The 15,912-nt window shown below is 44.2% G+C and overlaps 1 protein-coding gene across 1 annotated transcript in view; it reads right to left on the bottom strand.

Moving 5' to 3' along the window:
* Adamts17 (ADAM metallopeptidase with thrombospondin type 1 motif 17) overlaps positions 1–15,912 on the bottom strand; it is a 344,165-nt gene that overhangs the window by 103,302 nt on the left and 224,951 nt on the right. Inside the window, exon 14 of the mRNA XM_027922179.3 lies at positions 9,692–9,819. Coding sequence (XP_027777980.3) covers positions 9,692–9,819 — 128 coding nt within the window. The remainder of the gene's footprint in view (positions 1–9,691; positions 9,820–15,912) is intronic.

Below are 15,912 nucleotides of genomic sequence, written 5' to 3' on the forward strand. Positions count from 1 at the left end.
AAACTACAGAGGTTAAGAACACAGATCAGCCAAGATAAAATAATTTTTTGCTCAGAGCAGAACGTTCAGCAAATGCCCCGGGGACCACGTGTGTTCTGCTTTGTGTGGTACTTCAGAGCCCCACTGTCAGTCTCCAGTCTGCCTGTGGTACAGCCACAGGGCCAACAGCACAAGAACTGGCCCGTCACCCTGGCCTCTTTGTGTCCCCTAGACATGCTCCCTCTTAGCTTCCCCATCTCTCTCAGGTGCTCACAGCTCTAGATCTTTCCTATTCTGCCTTCCTGTTATGTCTAACCACATCCCTGCTGTCACAGCGAGTCTCTGACCTCACACCAGACTTCTTGTCCTGCATCATATAGGACTTCTTGATTAAACACTTTCAAGATGGTCAAAGTAAATAATCCCACAGGTCCAGACAGCTTCTCCCAGCACCAGCGAAGAGGGCTTTTCAGATCAGGTTCAAACAAAAATGCGTACCAGGTTGCCCCTTAAGTTAATTCTGCAGGTTACTTGGAGGCTGGTACAGATCTATGCGCTTCTTGGTGTTCCCTGAGCACCTTTTGCACCTAAAGAAAGAGTATACGGGGATGTCCCTGTCCGAACAGTAGCAAATTTGAGGTCTGAAGGGGAACAAACAAACTACTCTATTCTGCCCATGGGGCATTTTATCCACTTGCTATAGTCTGTGAAAGGGACGTATACTATTTTGGGCAGGCATCGAGATTTTTTTTTTTTTAATTGAAGCTACATAAAACACAAAATAAGTCATTAGGGGGTTTTAATGATTGCATTTATGAGCTTTGGTGTTCCAAGAGAAAAAGGTGATCAAACCCAAGGAAACTCCAAGTGATAAACTCTCTAAAATCTTCCCATGTTACCCTGGGGATCCTTAGTTACTTTTCTACATTTGCAAGAGAGGAATTTCCATTACCCACTTCTGAGCTTTCAAGTTCCTGGCCAGCATTTGCTAGTCAGGGCCCTGTTCTGCTGACTAAATCAGGGTGCGTGTGATACCAAGGGGTCTGAGGGGACAACAGTGTCCCATGGCATAATTAATAAAGGAGAGAGGATGGAATAGAGCTGGTGAGGAAGGCACAGGTCTTTTTGATCAAGACAGTTCCAGTGAAGCATGCAAAATACAGTTAGAAAAACTCTAGTTCTTAGCCCTGTGTGCTGGAGAAGGCCACAGTATGGGTCATGGGCAGTGTGGTCATTTTTCCCAGAATTGAGAAGTATCAGTCATCAGGGATGTGAGTCCTGGACCCACCCCCAGAATTGTTCCCCTACTGAAGATCACCAGTGAAAAACAACTTTCTATGATCATATCTAGCAGCTGAATGTGTAAAACCCATACCGCCCTCAGTTATACTCACTTGTCCCCCCACCTTTACCAAGGATTGGCTCCAAGTTCCCTCCAAACATATCCAAATCTGGAGAAGCTCAAGTCTCTTATACAAATTTTTTTGCATAGAACCTACACACATCCTCCCCTATGCTTTAAATCATATCTAGAATACAACTAATACCTAATATAAATGCTACACAAAAAGTTGTTATACTCTACTTTTAAGGGGATAATGACAAAAAAAATCTATACATGTTCATTACAGATAATATTATTTTTCTGAATATTTTCCATCTAAGGTTGGTTGAATCTGCAGGTACAGAACTACCCATATGAAGGGCTGACTATATATAAATTCATCCCAAAAGTCACTACACATCTGCTATGTGCTTAACCTGGGGGATAAAGATTGTAAAACAGGGCGACAGCAACATGGAAAGTAGCAGATGTATCAAAGCTTGTGCCTAAATATGTCCAGAGACCAAGGAGGGATGGCCATCTGAGGTGGCTCTTGTCTGATTTTCTTCCAATTCCTAAACTAGTCCTCCTCCCTCCTCTTACTTCTTGATTGTTTGAGCCCAGACAGCTCCCTGAGTATGCTCCTACCCTCCTGCTCCTCTTTGGCTTTCTTTCTAATTTCCCTATCTCAGACTTAGCAATCATTCTCATGTGCAGACTACTCTTAAACCCAAGTCTCCCTCCACGACCCAGGCTCACATTTATAACTGTCTGCTGAGCAACCTCCTGGAATTTCTGGCCCAGATACTGGACTCAATGGGCCACCTTTGGAAGCTGCTCCAGTCTGACTTCTTATTTCCTAATTCTAGTTGGATACCCCCACCACCATCTTGAAACGGATAGACACGATCTCTGAGCCTGAAACTTCCAAGCCACTTTTGGCTTTCTTGATAAATCGTTACTTGCTGAGCCTGGGGCTTTGTCACCTAAAAATCTCTAGTGTCCATTTCTTCTCCATGCTCAGGCCCACTTCTTCGTTCAGACCCTTCTTATTCAGGACGTGAACTACTGTTTTTCTGCTGCACTGATGGACTAATCATCACATGAGAAGAGCCTGGCCATAGAGCACCACTGTCTATTGGATATGCCCACACTTAGCAATTCAATACCTTCCATGATCTCACCCCAGCGCTCACCATCTCATCTTGCTTTCCTCCTCCTCTAAAAGTATACTGAATCCAAGCATCAGCCAGCCCCACTCCTGCAAGTCCCCATCACCTCCAGCAAGGTGTTTACTCTTTTCCCTGGTTCTACTCTGCCCCCACCACAGTCAATTCCCCATGTCCAAGATTGCTTCACTCCTCTGCTTCAATCCCTCTGTTATGCTCCAAAAATCCAGGCTCTGTCAGGGTCCTGATTCCTCTGGATCAGGTCTGCTTTCTCAGAGTCTGCCTCCCTGCCTCTTTACCCCTTGATCACAGGGTCTCACTCTTGTTCCCTTATGCCTGCAGCTCTTTGACCCTCACATTCCTTTAAGCTGGTTTTTCTCAAATGCCTTCTCCTCCAAGAGACCTGTCACACTCCTGTTTGTGCTCCTCCTCAGCCATGCCCCCAACTAATCTCTTGATGACATGATTTTATTCTCTCTGGAATAATCATATCTGTGACTTCACATAGTCTGTATGTTGGATGGGGAGAGAGTTCCAGGTCACTGTAGAGAAGTCTGTTCCAGCAAAGTGTTGTAGATGATTGCCAATTACCATCTGTGTCTTGATGTGTCATTTAGGTCTCTAGGTCTCCCCAGCTACCATGCTGTCCTACAGAACACTCAGTGCGTGTCACAGTGCCTAGCATGTACAATGTCTTCAATAAAGACATGATGCATGAAAAAATAAAATTCCACCCTATGAGCTTTCTGATACATTAAAACTCAAATCTTTCCCTGGCTCTAATTCACTCCTTTGCCCCAAGTGTTAAGGTCTCACAGGCTTCAGGCTGTCAGGGCACGGAGGATGGTGTTTTAGAATTCTTTGCATCCTTACTCTCACCTACCCACCCACACACAGTGGCTAGCAACATGAATTTTTATGTTCAGCAAATTCATAGAAATGAGGAACTTTTTTTAAGCTGAGCCTCAGACAAAACAGGAGGTTTCTTTTTTCTTTTTCCCCCACAAAGGTCTCTGCGTCTGTCTTCTTGATCCCCAGCCTGATGTCATTTCCTCGCCCAACCAGAGGCAGTTTACTTCTCTTGTACTGGAAGTAGGACGTTCTTGTACAGGTTTTTTAAAAATTGAAACAGACTTCATTTTATTAGCAGTGTCGATTTATGATTAAGCAGGTATCTCTTTCATGATGTGAGATCATTTTCAATTGGCCATTATAACTGCCCTCATGCATAGCTTCACCTTGAAAATGCAGCATTTCAAGCTTTAGTCTCTATGGATTATTTCTCTTTTATGTCCATAATCTTTATGCTGCTGCCAGAAGTCTTCGTGGCATTTGCTTTGAATTCTGTCTGTGGTGCATCTTTCAGGGCTTTTGCACAGATCTGGGACAATGGGGTGCAGTTGAGTCCAGCTGTGGATAGACTGCCACTGTGACATGATGTGGCACTGGGTGAACGGTGAGAATGCATTTGGTGCTGCCTCATCCAGGTGGTCCTTCTTATATAGATTTTTATTATCTTTGGATGTTTTCCTTTCTTCTTTCCTGGTTGGAAGAAATAGTACTTGCTTTCTTCAACTCAGTAGCTATTTATCTTCCAAATACAGCCTCATCCCATCTCTTTGGTTGGAGGGAGACCCCTGATTTCTTGTTTGAATTTTAACTGAATGCAGATTTCAGGCCTGCTGTGCAGCCATCATGTTAGGATTATGGGCTCCTGGGTGATTTCCACCAGGGCCTGTCGTGCTCATCTTCTTCTTTTTTGACTTCATTCTTGTTTTGCTAAACTATACATAATTTCTCCAGAATGGAAAATAAAATTTCAGAGTTCTTCCATGTCTCAAAATTACTTTATTTCACTCACATGCTTGTTTGATTCCATAATTATCTCAAGTTTCTGCCAGAGTCAGTTTTTCTGTTTATTTTTCTTGGTCTTTCTCATCCATACTGCTGATTTTCTTCAAATAGCTGATAATCGCTAGTTGAACACTCATTTTGGGGAAAGAGGAACAGAAGGATGGATGGAGAGAGATCTATAATTGAGGGTGGGCAGGGTTGCATGGTAGGCTTCCTTTTAGGACTGGTGGGAGGGAAACTGGAGTGTACTCCTCAGCTAAGAAGGGTAAGAGGCTTATTTGAGCAACAGAGGCCACATCTCCTGCTTTGAGTTTTTCTGAACACTTTAACCCATACTTCAGAAGGCAGCCTCTTAATATTTTACCAAGCAGCTGCTATGATCTACCTGCATGGCTGGGCATGGGCAGCCATATAGTATGCAGCCCTTGGCTCAGCTCATTATTTTTAGCCAACTATCACTTCTGCCCACCATTCCTAAGTCCAAGGCTCTTAACTTCTGCTTTCTCTCTGGTTGCAACTCTCCATTGCATCCATTCTGGCCTCCGTTGCTCTGCTCCAACAATGACACTTCTATCCACTTGGACCTCCAGAAAGAGGTGGAGAATTTCTTTTGTCCACAGGCCTCTTTTTCTTCATTGATACAGTTTGTATTTGGTATATATTACTTGATGTGGGGTTCTGGATGGAAATGGTTATCCATAAAGTTTTGGCAACCATAGGCCATTCACTGTGGAGATACCAGCCACAGGGTCATAAAGTATCAAAAGCAGCAAGTAGGAAGGCATTATTGAAATACAAGCCTAAGTATGCATGCCTAGTCCACTGTCCTGCATGTCTGTTACCCCTTCTTCACATAGGGTACTCTGAGGCCGGAGTCTCTTACAATTCTCTTCTATTCTACCAGATAGACCCATATTCCACCAGTTATTCTACTTACTGGGTAGACCTTTGAAAACAAAATGGAGTCCAATAAATTCTTGAGAATGAAAACGGTCCATTGACATGTACTCCAGATTCTAGAATCACTAAAGTCCTAAGAGCAGTTGATTCCTTCCCTCATCTACCTAATCATTTTGTTCTTTTTTCAATATATATATATTTTTTCAAATATATATTTTTTCAAAACTTTACTTGGAAGCCAGCTCACAGGGGAACACATATTGATCAGAAATACTTCCTCCACCGAAGAAGCTTACAAGTATTTTGGTTTGGTTCATTGGTATGATGTACAACTCATGGTCCCAAGGAAGTATGCCCCTCATCAGAGTTGGCTGACTACAGTGTGCATCAGCTAAAACAGTGTTCAAGAAAAATCAAGCATATTTGGGTCTCAGGCTTATCTGGATCTATCCACCCTCCAAAGTCATGTGTCTGTTTGACTTACCCAGTTTATATTAGTAGTTCCAGAAGCAAGTTATATATCAGAGACTTATTGCCTTGGGTTTTTTGGTTCTGGAGTCCAACACTAGAATCATGAATGATAGGACTCCTGATTTATAAGGCATGTTGAAAATATGTTTGTTTCTTCCCCCAATTCCCTCCCATTTTTATGAGTGCTGTTAAGTTGAATTTCAGCATGTTAAGCAATTTGTGACTCACTGAAGTGAAACAACTTAGTCCTCATAAAAATGGAATAAAATGGTATTTCCATGTTTCATATTATGGTTTGAATCAGCGTGCTATTTGGAGCTTAGTGGAGTCTACTCACAATGCCATTTTGAAGCTTTGCATCCGACCAACTAGTTACTGTGTTCCCTAAAATTTCCCAGGATTCCTCAGCTACCCTAAAATAGTAAAATTTATAGTTTCAGGAAATATAGGGAAAATCGAGTAAGCAAACAATGGCAGTATTTTTGTAACTTCTCTCTTACAGAAAATGTGAATGGTTTCTACCTTTTCTCCATTGCAATCAAATAATACATCTGTGAATAAATACAGCTCCTCTGCTCACTAGATTTCTTAGTTTTCTTCCCCCTTAAGTTACGATTACTATTATTTTCTTTAACCAATTTTCCTTGCATTACTCATTCTTTAGTACCACAGGAATGCAGATCATTCCATTTTGGCAGTTACTGGAATGAGGCATAAATACTGTATTTGTATTTAATTTTCAATCTTAAGTATGCTCAAAATTTTAGGATAAACTTCATTCACTGTACCTTTAATAATATGGAGTTCTGTGAGATTTGACTGAAGAGTAAACTAAGGTTAATCTTCACCCATCTAAAAAAGAATAGTGTTAGAAAAATGGCAGATGGAGTATAACTTCTTTCAGAAAGCAAACTGTTTCTCAGAGTTTTAATCTTGTGAGGTGTTTGCAGGCAGGTGTTGCTGCCACCTATGAGGAGGTGGCCCTTTTGCTAGAACAAACGGGAGGCTTTGAGGCAGCTGGCCAACAGGGCATATCCATCCAGAAGAAAGGGCACAGGTTCAGCCTCCTTGCTGGCATGGTAAGGCTACGGAGAAGCATAACATGCCATGGAGCATTGGGAAAGATGCCATCGTCTACATTTCTGTGTCCACTCACTGGTTAGCATAGGCTCAGTGCAGCTGATAACAAGTGCAATGATGGTGACAGTGGCTGAGGCACTGTAGATTTACTGGAAGAGGGTTCCCTGGGGATGGAGTAGCATCCAGGAAAGGGAAGACATGTACCCTAATATCAGTCCTATCACATCAGCAATGTACTGATTGTTTGTGCCCCTGTCCCCAATGAATATGTCAAGTCCCAACATGACAGTATCTAGAGATGGGGCCTTTGGGGGTGATTAGTTCATGAGGGTGGAGCCCTTGTGAATGTGATTAGTGCCTTTAAGAGAATAGGCCACCACATGAGGATACAACAAGTGAGCAGTCTACAACCCGGAAGAAAGGCCTCAACCAGAACCGAACATGCGAACACCTAGATCTTGAACTTCTAGCTTCCAGAACAGTAAGATGTAATGCCTGATTTTTGAAAGCCATTCAGGCTGTGGTATTCTGCTACCACAGCCCAAATTGGCTAAGACACGACAAAATAGCAGAATAGGCTTGGGTTTCATGGTACCAGACACCCACAGATTTAAGGCTACTCAAATGGCATGAGTGACATTTTGCCCTTGTTCCACTTACTAGAGGACTGACAGTTCCACTGTCAAGCTACAGGGACAATTCCCCAGATAAAAAGTTTGGGATTAAAAATAAGGTCATGGAAGAGGCCCATTGGCATAGACCACTAGGACCTAAAATTGTCTCCCATAATTGGCTAGAGAATTTCAGGTTTCTGAGAAATGTCTTCCCGTTGGCATGAATACTATAGAAGATGTTGTCAAGGGATCTGGGATTGCTGAGCTGGTGATTGGGGAGGTTGTTAGCAAATGAATTAGGGCATTAGTCTATAACACAACAGTAAGCAGGGTGGCCCAGGCAAGCATGCAGTTTAGGAAGAAAACAAACCCTGCACTTGGCTTGCCAGCAGGCTTACCAATAACTGTCAGCATTGCTTCTTTTCAGTAATAACCATAAGAATCCTGTTCACATTGTCCAAAAGGAAGGTTCTGGAACACTTTTTGCAGCAAGGAAGCAGCCCTGAGCACCCCATCCAGGAACTCATTGCTGTCTTCTTTCCTGGTGGGTTGCCTTGCCAAGACTCTCAGCACCAAGTGTTTATTGGCCACACTTATCTGGATCTGATAACAAAGTGAGGTAGTGCCAAAGGGGCCTGGACATTGGTTAGCTTTTCCCCTGAAACGCATCATTTTAGAACTGGCTTGGACTGTGCAGGAAAAAACCCACTCTCATTGAAGGGCTTGCTGCAGAAACAGCCAAGCTGTTGTCTTTCTATCTATTTCTTCCTTTTGTTTATCATTCACTCACAAAACTCTGATGTCTACACACTGTGTTAGGCAACGGGGAAGCAAAGAGAATAAAGCAGGTCTGCTGCCTTACTGCATGGGCCAGTCGACCCAAAGCTTATTCACCAGCTTGTGTATACCCACAATTAAGTGAGGACAACAGTGTCTCCCCACCATAACCCCAGGGATTCCCATTTTTTCAAATACTATGAAGATATCCTTGAAACTAAGCATTAAGAATAGGTGTCAGCATTGGAAGGCATAGAAACTGAAGTAGGAAGAGCCATGTGGTTTCTGGGAATCAGTTTTCTTTTTCTAATAGAATTGATGCATAGAATTTTCTAATTCCTTGATGGCCCTCGGCAAGTGAACTCCTTGATTAGACTCACAGGGGTTGGTGAATGGAGGCCAAAGGAAGTGTGAAAATTGGAAGCCCTCGTCTTCCATCCTATACCAAAGGCATGGTGATTCTGAGCCACCATCTCCAACAGCTCATGGTGGGCTCACCTGCGGAGGCACAGTTGAGGGAATGTGGCTGTAGCCATGACAAGACCAAGCGACTGCAGCTGAGGAAGGAGGGTTCCTGGATGCTATGCTCTGAATGTTGGTGTCCTCCAAATGCCTGTGTTGAAAGTCTCACTCCCAAGGTGATGGTATCAAGAGGTGGGGGTTTTCGGGTGGTGATTGGGTCATGAAGGCAGAGCCCTCATAATGGGATCATTGCCCTTATAAAAGAGGTTCCAGAGAGCTTTCTTACCCCTCTAAGGACGGATCAAGAGTCACCATCTATAGACACAAGCCCTCTTCAGACACCAAGTCAGCCAAAGCCTTGACTTGGACTTCCCTACCTCCAGAGCTGTAATAAACTTCTATTATTGATATGCCAGCCCGTCTATGGGACTTTGTTACAGCAGCCACAGTGACTCAGATACCAGGGCTCCTTGGCTCCTTTATATGCTCAGATTGATCTGAGTAGTCAGGGAGTGTTTCCTTCCTTCCTCTCCTCTTTCCCAACCCCCTTCAAATTTTGGTTTTGCTCTCTAAATTTCTCAATGTTCTAACAACCCATTTTGATAGGTTTGGGGTCTATATACCAATGAGTAGAGTGCTCCCCAAAGCCAGGCCTATCCACCTCCCTGGGTAGTTAACCTTGTCAATGGTGGTTGCTTAGTTTCACTAAACCTTTTGCAGCTAAACAGAACACAGCTTCTCCATTCATCTTCCATTCTCATTTTAACACCTACCGGCTCTTTTTTATGGTCATGATGTCTAAAGCAATTGAAAAAGCTTTGAGATGGTTACGCTGCTGCTGTTTCAGTCATCTGATTCCTTCTGGGCTCTAGGCTGAGTCACTGCCCAGGGCAGGGCAGTGGGCCAGGAGCAGCTGGCTGCTGGAAGGAGGACCATCGGGTGCCTCCTTGAGAAATCCACGCCCCCAACCTCCCAAGGGCTTGCCTCCACCATGAGCCCCCTTTGGGGAGAAGGATCCTCTCTCTCAGTCCCCACTAAGGACATAAGGAAAAGCACATCACCTGGCACCTGCCGTGCACGCAGAGGTCAGTTTCGTAAGGTCCACAGGGAGTGCCATCCAGGACCCTGTCAGCCACCAGCAGCGGGGACTCCTTCCCAAGGGGTGAGCAGTACAGCTCACATGGCTTATCTGAGGAGGGAAAGATTGGCAGATGTTGACATGGGGAAAAACATGTGGGCCTTGTAAGAACAGGCACAGACGGGTGATGGGCAAGCCCAAGGAAGAGATTGGCAAGGTAGATACAAGTACCGGCAGCTCTGTGTGCATCTTCAGATAAACATACCAGCTCCTTTGAACACCTGACACAGCACATGGGACAACACCCTCAGACTCAGGTAACTGACAGTGTAGGTTTTATTCCAGATTCTCTTTATCTTTTGCAAATAAACACACCATGCTGAACAAAGGTACCACTGTGAGCTTTCCTCTATGCAAGTTGACTGTGTGTTAAGGGTGAGCACAGGAGCCGCTGCTAGAGTGGGGGCAGGGAAGGAGGGGAAGGTGAATGAGAATGTCCCTGGATGAGTGCAGTGAGATCCACGGGATCTTGATGACAGTGGCTTTCGCTGAAAGCTTTAGGGTTGCCCCAGCTGCTGGGTAACAGCTGCAGAGCTGTGGTATGAGGCATGAGGATCCTAGAAGAAACTGAGCAGGAGCAAGGTACAGAAAGGTGACATAGGGGCCACTGGCTGTGTCACCAGGCAGAATGGAAACTCTGGTTCCCACTGCTCCTGGAACCATGTGAGTGTCCAGCTCTCATAAGTTTGCCTAGGTTATTTCCTCTGTCTGCAAATCCATCCTTGTACTTGGCTTTCTATAAATCTCCCATGACCCTGGAAACTTCTAGCCCAGAGCTCTCACTTCTCCTACCTGCTCTGACATGGAGGATAGGCCCCTCTATGTGCACTTTCCATACATTTCCTTTAAAGCCCCTGGTTGTCTTATAGTTATTTGAACAAATTTCATACATAAACCTATTCTTGCAAGGCAGGCCCCATTGCGTATGGAAATAGGATGAATTTTAATTATAGGTTGAGCACCCTAATCTGAAAATCCAAAATCCAATATGCTCCAAATGGAAAATTTCACACTTGACCTCATGAGGTAGCAAGAGTCAAAACACGGGCATACTAAAAATACTGTGTAAAATTACCTTCAGCTATGTGAATAGGAAACACTAATTTTATATTTAGATTAGGTTCCCATCCTCAAGATATCTCACTATGTATACGAAAACATCCCCACATCAAAGAAAAAAAAAAAAAAAACTCTGAGATTTGAAACTCTTCTGGTCCCAAGCATTTGGCATAAGGGATTCTTAACCTATGCCTTCAGACTGAAACACGGATGGGATGGGAATCCTTGGGGGTGGGGGGAAGACCAGGCTTTCATCTTTTGTCCCCAGACTGGGTCTAAAACCTAAACTCACAGGAGGACTTGGTAAATATTTTTTAATAGGTGAACAGATTTTATTTTCTGTATCTGAGCAAGAAGAACACACCTTTTCTCTCACAGTGACCTAATCCTAATGCCATCCATGGTATTATATCACAAAGGAAACCTCCAGAGAGAGAAAGACCTTTATGCTGCCTTGCTGGGCCCTTTTTCTCCCCTATCAGCCTTCCCCAGCGGGTTCCTCTGGGGGTCTGGGTTGAGCAAAGGCAGGGACAGAGAAGAGCTTCTGTAGCTGATGTGGACTTGGAGGACCTTGGCATTCTAGCTGGAGGGTCCTTGTCACACAGGCACTGTCTTGATCTTTCATGATTGGATGATAGTCACTGGTCAACCCATTCAGAGGGAGATCATCTTAAAGAACTAGAAAGAAGCCCCAGGGATTTGAAGGAAGTGCTCAATTCAATTCTTTCAGCTCACTGTGGGGAAAAAACTCCGTAGACTGGCAACATAATGATGCCTCAACACTTATTCAACCAACAAGCATGGCCTGAGCCCCTCCCTCACATGAGGCACTCTGTAGGCTCTGCTGGGGAAAGAAGAATAAATAAAGCATCCTTTTCGAGGCCCTACTGGTCTCAAGGACAAGTATGGGGCTGGGTATGTGGCAGTAGCACGCTCGCCTGGCATGCGCAGGGTGCTGGGCTCGATCCTCAGCACCTCATAAAAATAAAGATGCTGTGCCCACCGAAAACTAGAAAATAAATATTGAAAAATTCTCTCTCTGAAAAAAAAAATTAAATTTAAAAAAAAAGGACAAGAATGGAACAAATCCTGGATAAGGTAAAATGTGGCAAGTCCCATGAAATGGATGAGCTCTGGGAGGGCTAGACTTAACCCTAAAAGGAATGACTCATTTCCTATGCTAGCAGGTTGTGGGTGGCTGGCTCTCCATTTGGAGAGAATGGCCCAAGGAAGCGGACAGTAGAACTAGGAAGATGGAGACATAAATTGAGATTGACTTCTAGGAAGCTCATCTGACAATATTACTGAGGTGTTTTGGTGGGGAGGCATTTGAGGTTCCCTGTGAGGGGGGAGATCAAGCCCTTTAGTCTGAATGGGCTGGTGTGTCCACTGCTCATATTGTGCTAACCCTAAAGTTTCACTGTAAAGAACTGTCCCTTAATCAAAGGGCTTTGAAACTGTGGATATTAATTACCATTAGGCTGAAGTCCTGACTCAATACTGGGAGTAAATGGCATTCCATAGCAATGGTATTGATTATGGAAAAATCATATATAACATTTATGATCAACTATATGCCAGGCAGCATGCTAAGTTGTGTCTACACATTTCGGGTGCATGCTGTCCATCTGTCTATCACACAGTCAAGCACACAGAACATATAGAGCACACGGAACGTGCATGCCTGGCCTCAGCCATCAGGCCACACCTGACCTCTTCACTTCAGCCCAGCTCTCTATCATCACCACCCACTCTCTGAATGCACAACTCTTGGGACCAAAACACCAGGGGCAAAATGACATTGCTGAAAATAAGTCACTAGGTTCACTAAGTTCATAGATATTTCTAGCTTCTTAGTGTATACTCTCATTTGAGCAGAAATGGAAAAGGGATATGGGTAGAAGAGTAGAAGCTACTTTGAGGAAAGTTGGAAAAACCAGTCTGGGAAGGAAGGAAGGTGGCTTGTCTGAATTTTTTTGGTATGAGAATCAGACAAGTGGAGACTATTAGCAGGAGGAGTAACCTCAGATGATGGATACTGGCCAGGACCCCAGGCAAGAAGGTACATTCTACTCCAGCTGTACTTGACTCTTTCACCCAATAGACACTGCCCTCCATGTCCCTGGCAGTCTAGGATACCTGGGCTATAGAACAGAGTCCAGAGGTGGCTTCCTTCCTTGGCTTGGGTGGAACTCCCTCAATTTGTTTATCTCTTTTTCTAAGGATGCCACTCACAGTTCAGAGTGATCCCCACCTCCAGCTCTATCTCCCGGAGGGACTGAGGATATAACCTTTTTGAAATGTGAGGTGGTGGTCAGAGCTCTTCAGAACTCTCTATTATATTCCTCTTTAGGCTTTCATAGTTAAGAAAATTAATCTCAGAGATTAAAGACCCTAATAAGTAACATGGGATGGTGAGTCTCAGTTTTGAGCAGTGTTAATACTCTTATATCCCTAGTAATACAGAAAGTGGTCAAATCTTCTCAAATGTTATACAGTCACACGCTTAAAAGAAAGACACTTGGAGCATTCCTCCAGTCTTCTGCATGGCTGGTGTGTGCTGAGATGAAATCCTGACCAAGACTGGTCTGTCTGTGGGCAAACTGGCTTCTCAAGGGCCTGACGGTTAGCTCTATTGACTGGACCAAGAGTGATTACCTAACTGTGGCCAGATCAATCAGAGCCTCTCTCTCCTGAGATCTCAGTACTGGAATTTAGATACAAAGAGATTATTTATCCTCATGGTTGATGGATCCCAAGGAAGACTTGTGGAAATATAAAAAGCTCTTAAATAAAGAAACATAAAAAGCTTTGAAAATTTCAAGTGTTTCTTTATATTTGGAAACACTCGCTAACATATTTGGAAGCAAAACCATCCTTGACTAACACGACTTAGTATCTTCCTCAGTGAGGCTTTCCTTAGGTTCCCTGGTAGAGATAGCTGTATGTCTTACCACAAGGTGGCTCCCAGGATCTCACCAGGTCTATTCATATTTGGTTGATGTAATGTTATTACCTTTATAACCTTAAAATTCTCTGAATTCAGAACCACACCTGGCCCCCAAAGGATTTGGATAAGGGATGTGGATTGACATAAGAGATGCTGTGGGCAACTCTATCAGCCTGCACAGACAAGCTATGAGAGACAGTCTGCAGTGGGGGCAGCTGGTCAGGACAGTGGAGGCCATGGAGGAAGGTCCTGTCATTTTCAGAGGCCCTGGGCCCAGGCCCTCATTTGGCCTTTAGGTCCTTTGAGATACTCTGCATGTTTGCCACAGCTTTCCTTCTTTTTCATTAAGCAGCTCTGGGAAGCCTGGCTGAGTTGGAGCTAGAGAGCCCTAACTATCACATCCCTCATCCCCTAGACACTCAGATCCCGAGGGGGTTCTGCAATTTCAGGGAGAAGGAGCTGGGACTACACCACCATGTTTAGATTCGGCCTTCGCTAAGCCTTCTGACACTGAGATGGGCATGCAGCCTGCTGCTGGCCTGGGTAGAGAGGACTGAACCTTTAAAGGTTTCCACGTCCATGAGATTCCATGGGGAAGGCAGGAACAGGGTGGGTTTGGCAACTGGCCACCTCAATGGGTTTCTGTCTGAAGCCTTTTCCACATAGAAATCTTTTCTAAGGAGAGCCTTTGTCTTCTTTTGGAGGTGGTATGGACTTGTGGTCCTGAGTTCCCCCTTGGAAAGTCTACCTCTGCAAGAATTCTTTAAAAAAAAGAGAGGGAGAGAGAAAAGAAAAAATATTGCTTCTCCTTTCTTGAACCATGCGTCACTCGCCAAAGAATTCCGCAGCGATAGCAATGTTATGAATAGGGTAGTCATAATGGGCTTCAGAAGAGCCCGGAGCCCAACCACAGGAATCGTTCCTATCACGGCTGAGCTAGAATTGTGCCTTTTATAAAGTGAGTTTTGAGAAGAGCACTTATAATCTGCCTTCTGAATTGGCCATTTATTATTTTGTGTTCACCCTTGTGAAATGCTCCTTTAAAAAAGCTGGCTTCTGTTTATATTTGAGAGAGAAATGAAGCCAAATATGCAAGAAGTCACAATGATTCCACCCCAGAGGAGAACGTGTCGAGTCACCCGAGCAAAGCCCTGAACTTGGGGTCTCTCCTTCAAGGGCAAAACACTTATGGCCCGTTAGTTGTCCTTATCAAATTGGGTTGCACTTTTCAGATCAAGGCAGTGGCACTATAGCTATAGTTAGTTATTACTTGGACAGAAAGAAATCAAAAGCAAGTGAGTGAACAGATGTATTCTAAACTCAGCGAGGTCTCCACAGAGCCTCTGTGAGGCTTCCTGGATGGGGGATCTGGGCAGACAGAAGTCTCAGCCACTGTGATGATAAGGCAACCAGAGAGCTCAGCCATCCAAAAGTGGTTAGAAGTAAAGTAGAAGTTTAAGCTGGACTTGGAGAAATCTCTGGAAAAACAGACATTGAAGTGGGATTTCTGCATTGAAAAAATAAGGCAGGAGAACTTAAAACTGAAGCAAGCAACCAAAGAAAGAATAACAACCTCATGCACAGAGGTGAGTGGTGGTGAAAAAGGGGTGAGTCTATCTTAGACTTGATCTCTTCTGGCTTCAGTAAAGAGGGAGGCGACAAAAAGGAGGTCAAAAAGTGTCTTTATCTGGCCTTTTGGGCACAGCTGCAGGTTGAGAAAGAGGCTGCTTTTCATCAGGAAAGGCCATTGAGTTGGAAGAATGGCAAGCTCTCTCTGCAACTATCTTGCTCCAGATTAGGAGTCAGAATGTGCCTGAGATGGTGGGAAGCCCCTGGTCTTCTCTAGTAGTGTAGCTACAATTACCCAGTCCCCAGAGGTGGTGTTCTTTTGAAAATGTCGGGGGAGCTCTCCAATACTTCTGAGTGAGTTCCCACATGAGCTGGTTGGTATTACCTGCCACCACTTAGAACATCACGTGTCATTTCACAGTTCAGCTCAAAGTTGATGGGTCAGGCTTTTGGGCTAAAAAGCTGAGAAGCTGAAGCTGCTGTTGCTGGTGATGCCTGCTACCCTCAAACAGCTGTGCACATATGAACTTGTAATCTCAGATAGCAAAATGGAGATTTCAAAGGTT

This window comes from Marmota flaviventris, chromosome 2 (assembly GCF_047511675.1).
Source record: "Marmota flaviventris isolate mMarFla1 chromosome 2, mMarFla1.hap1, whole genome shotgun sequence".
NCBI lineage: Eukaryota > Metazoa > Chordata > Mammalia > Rodentia > Sciuridae > Marmota > Marmota flaviventris.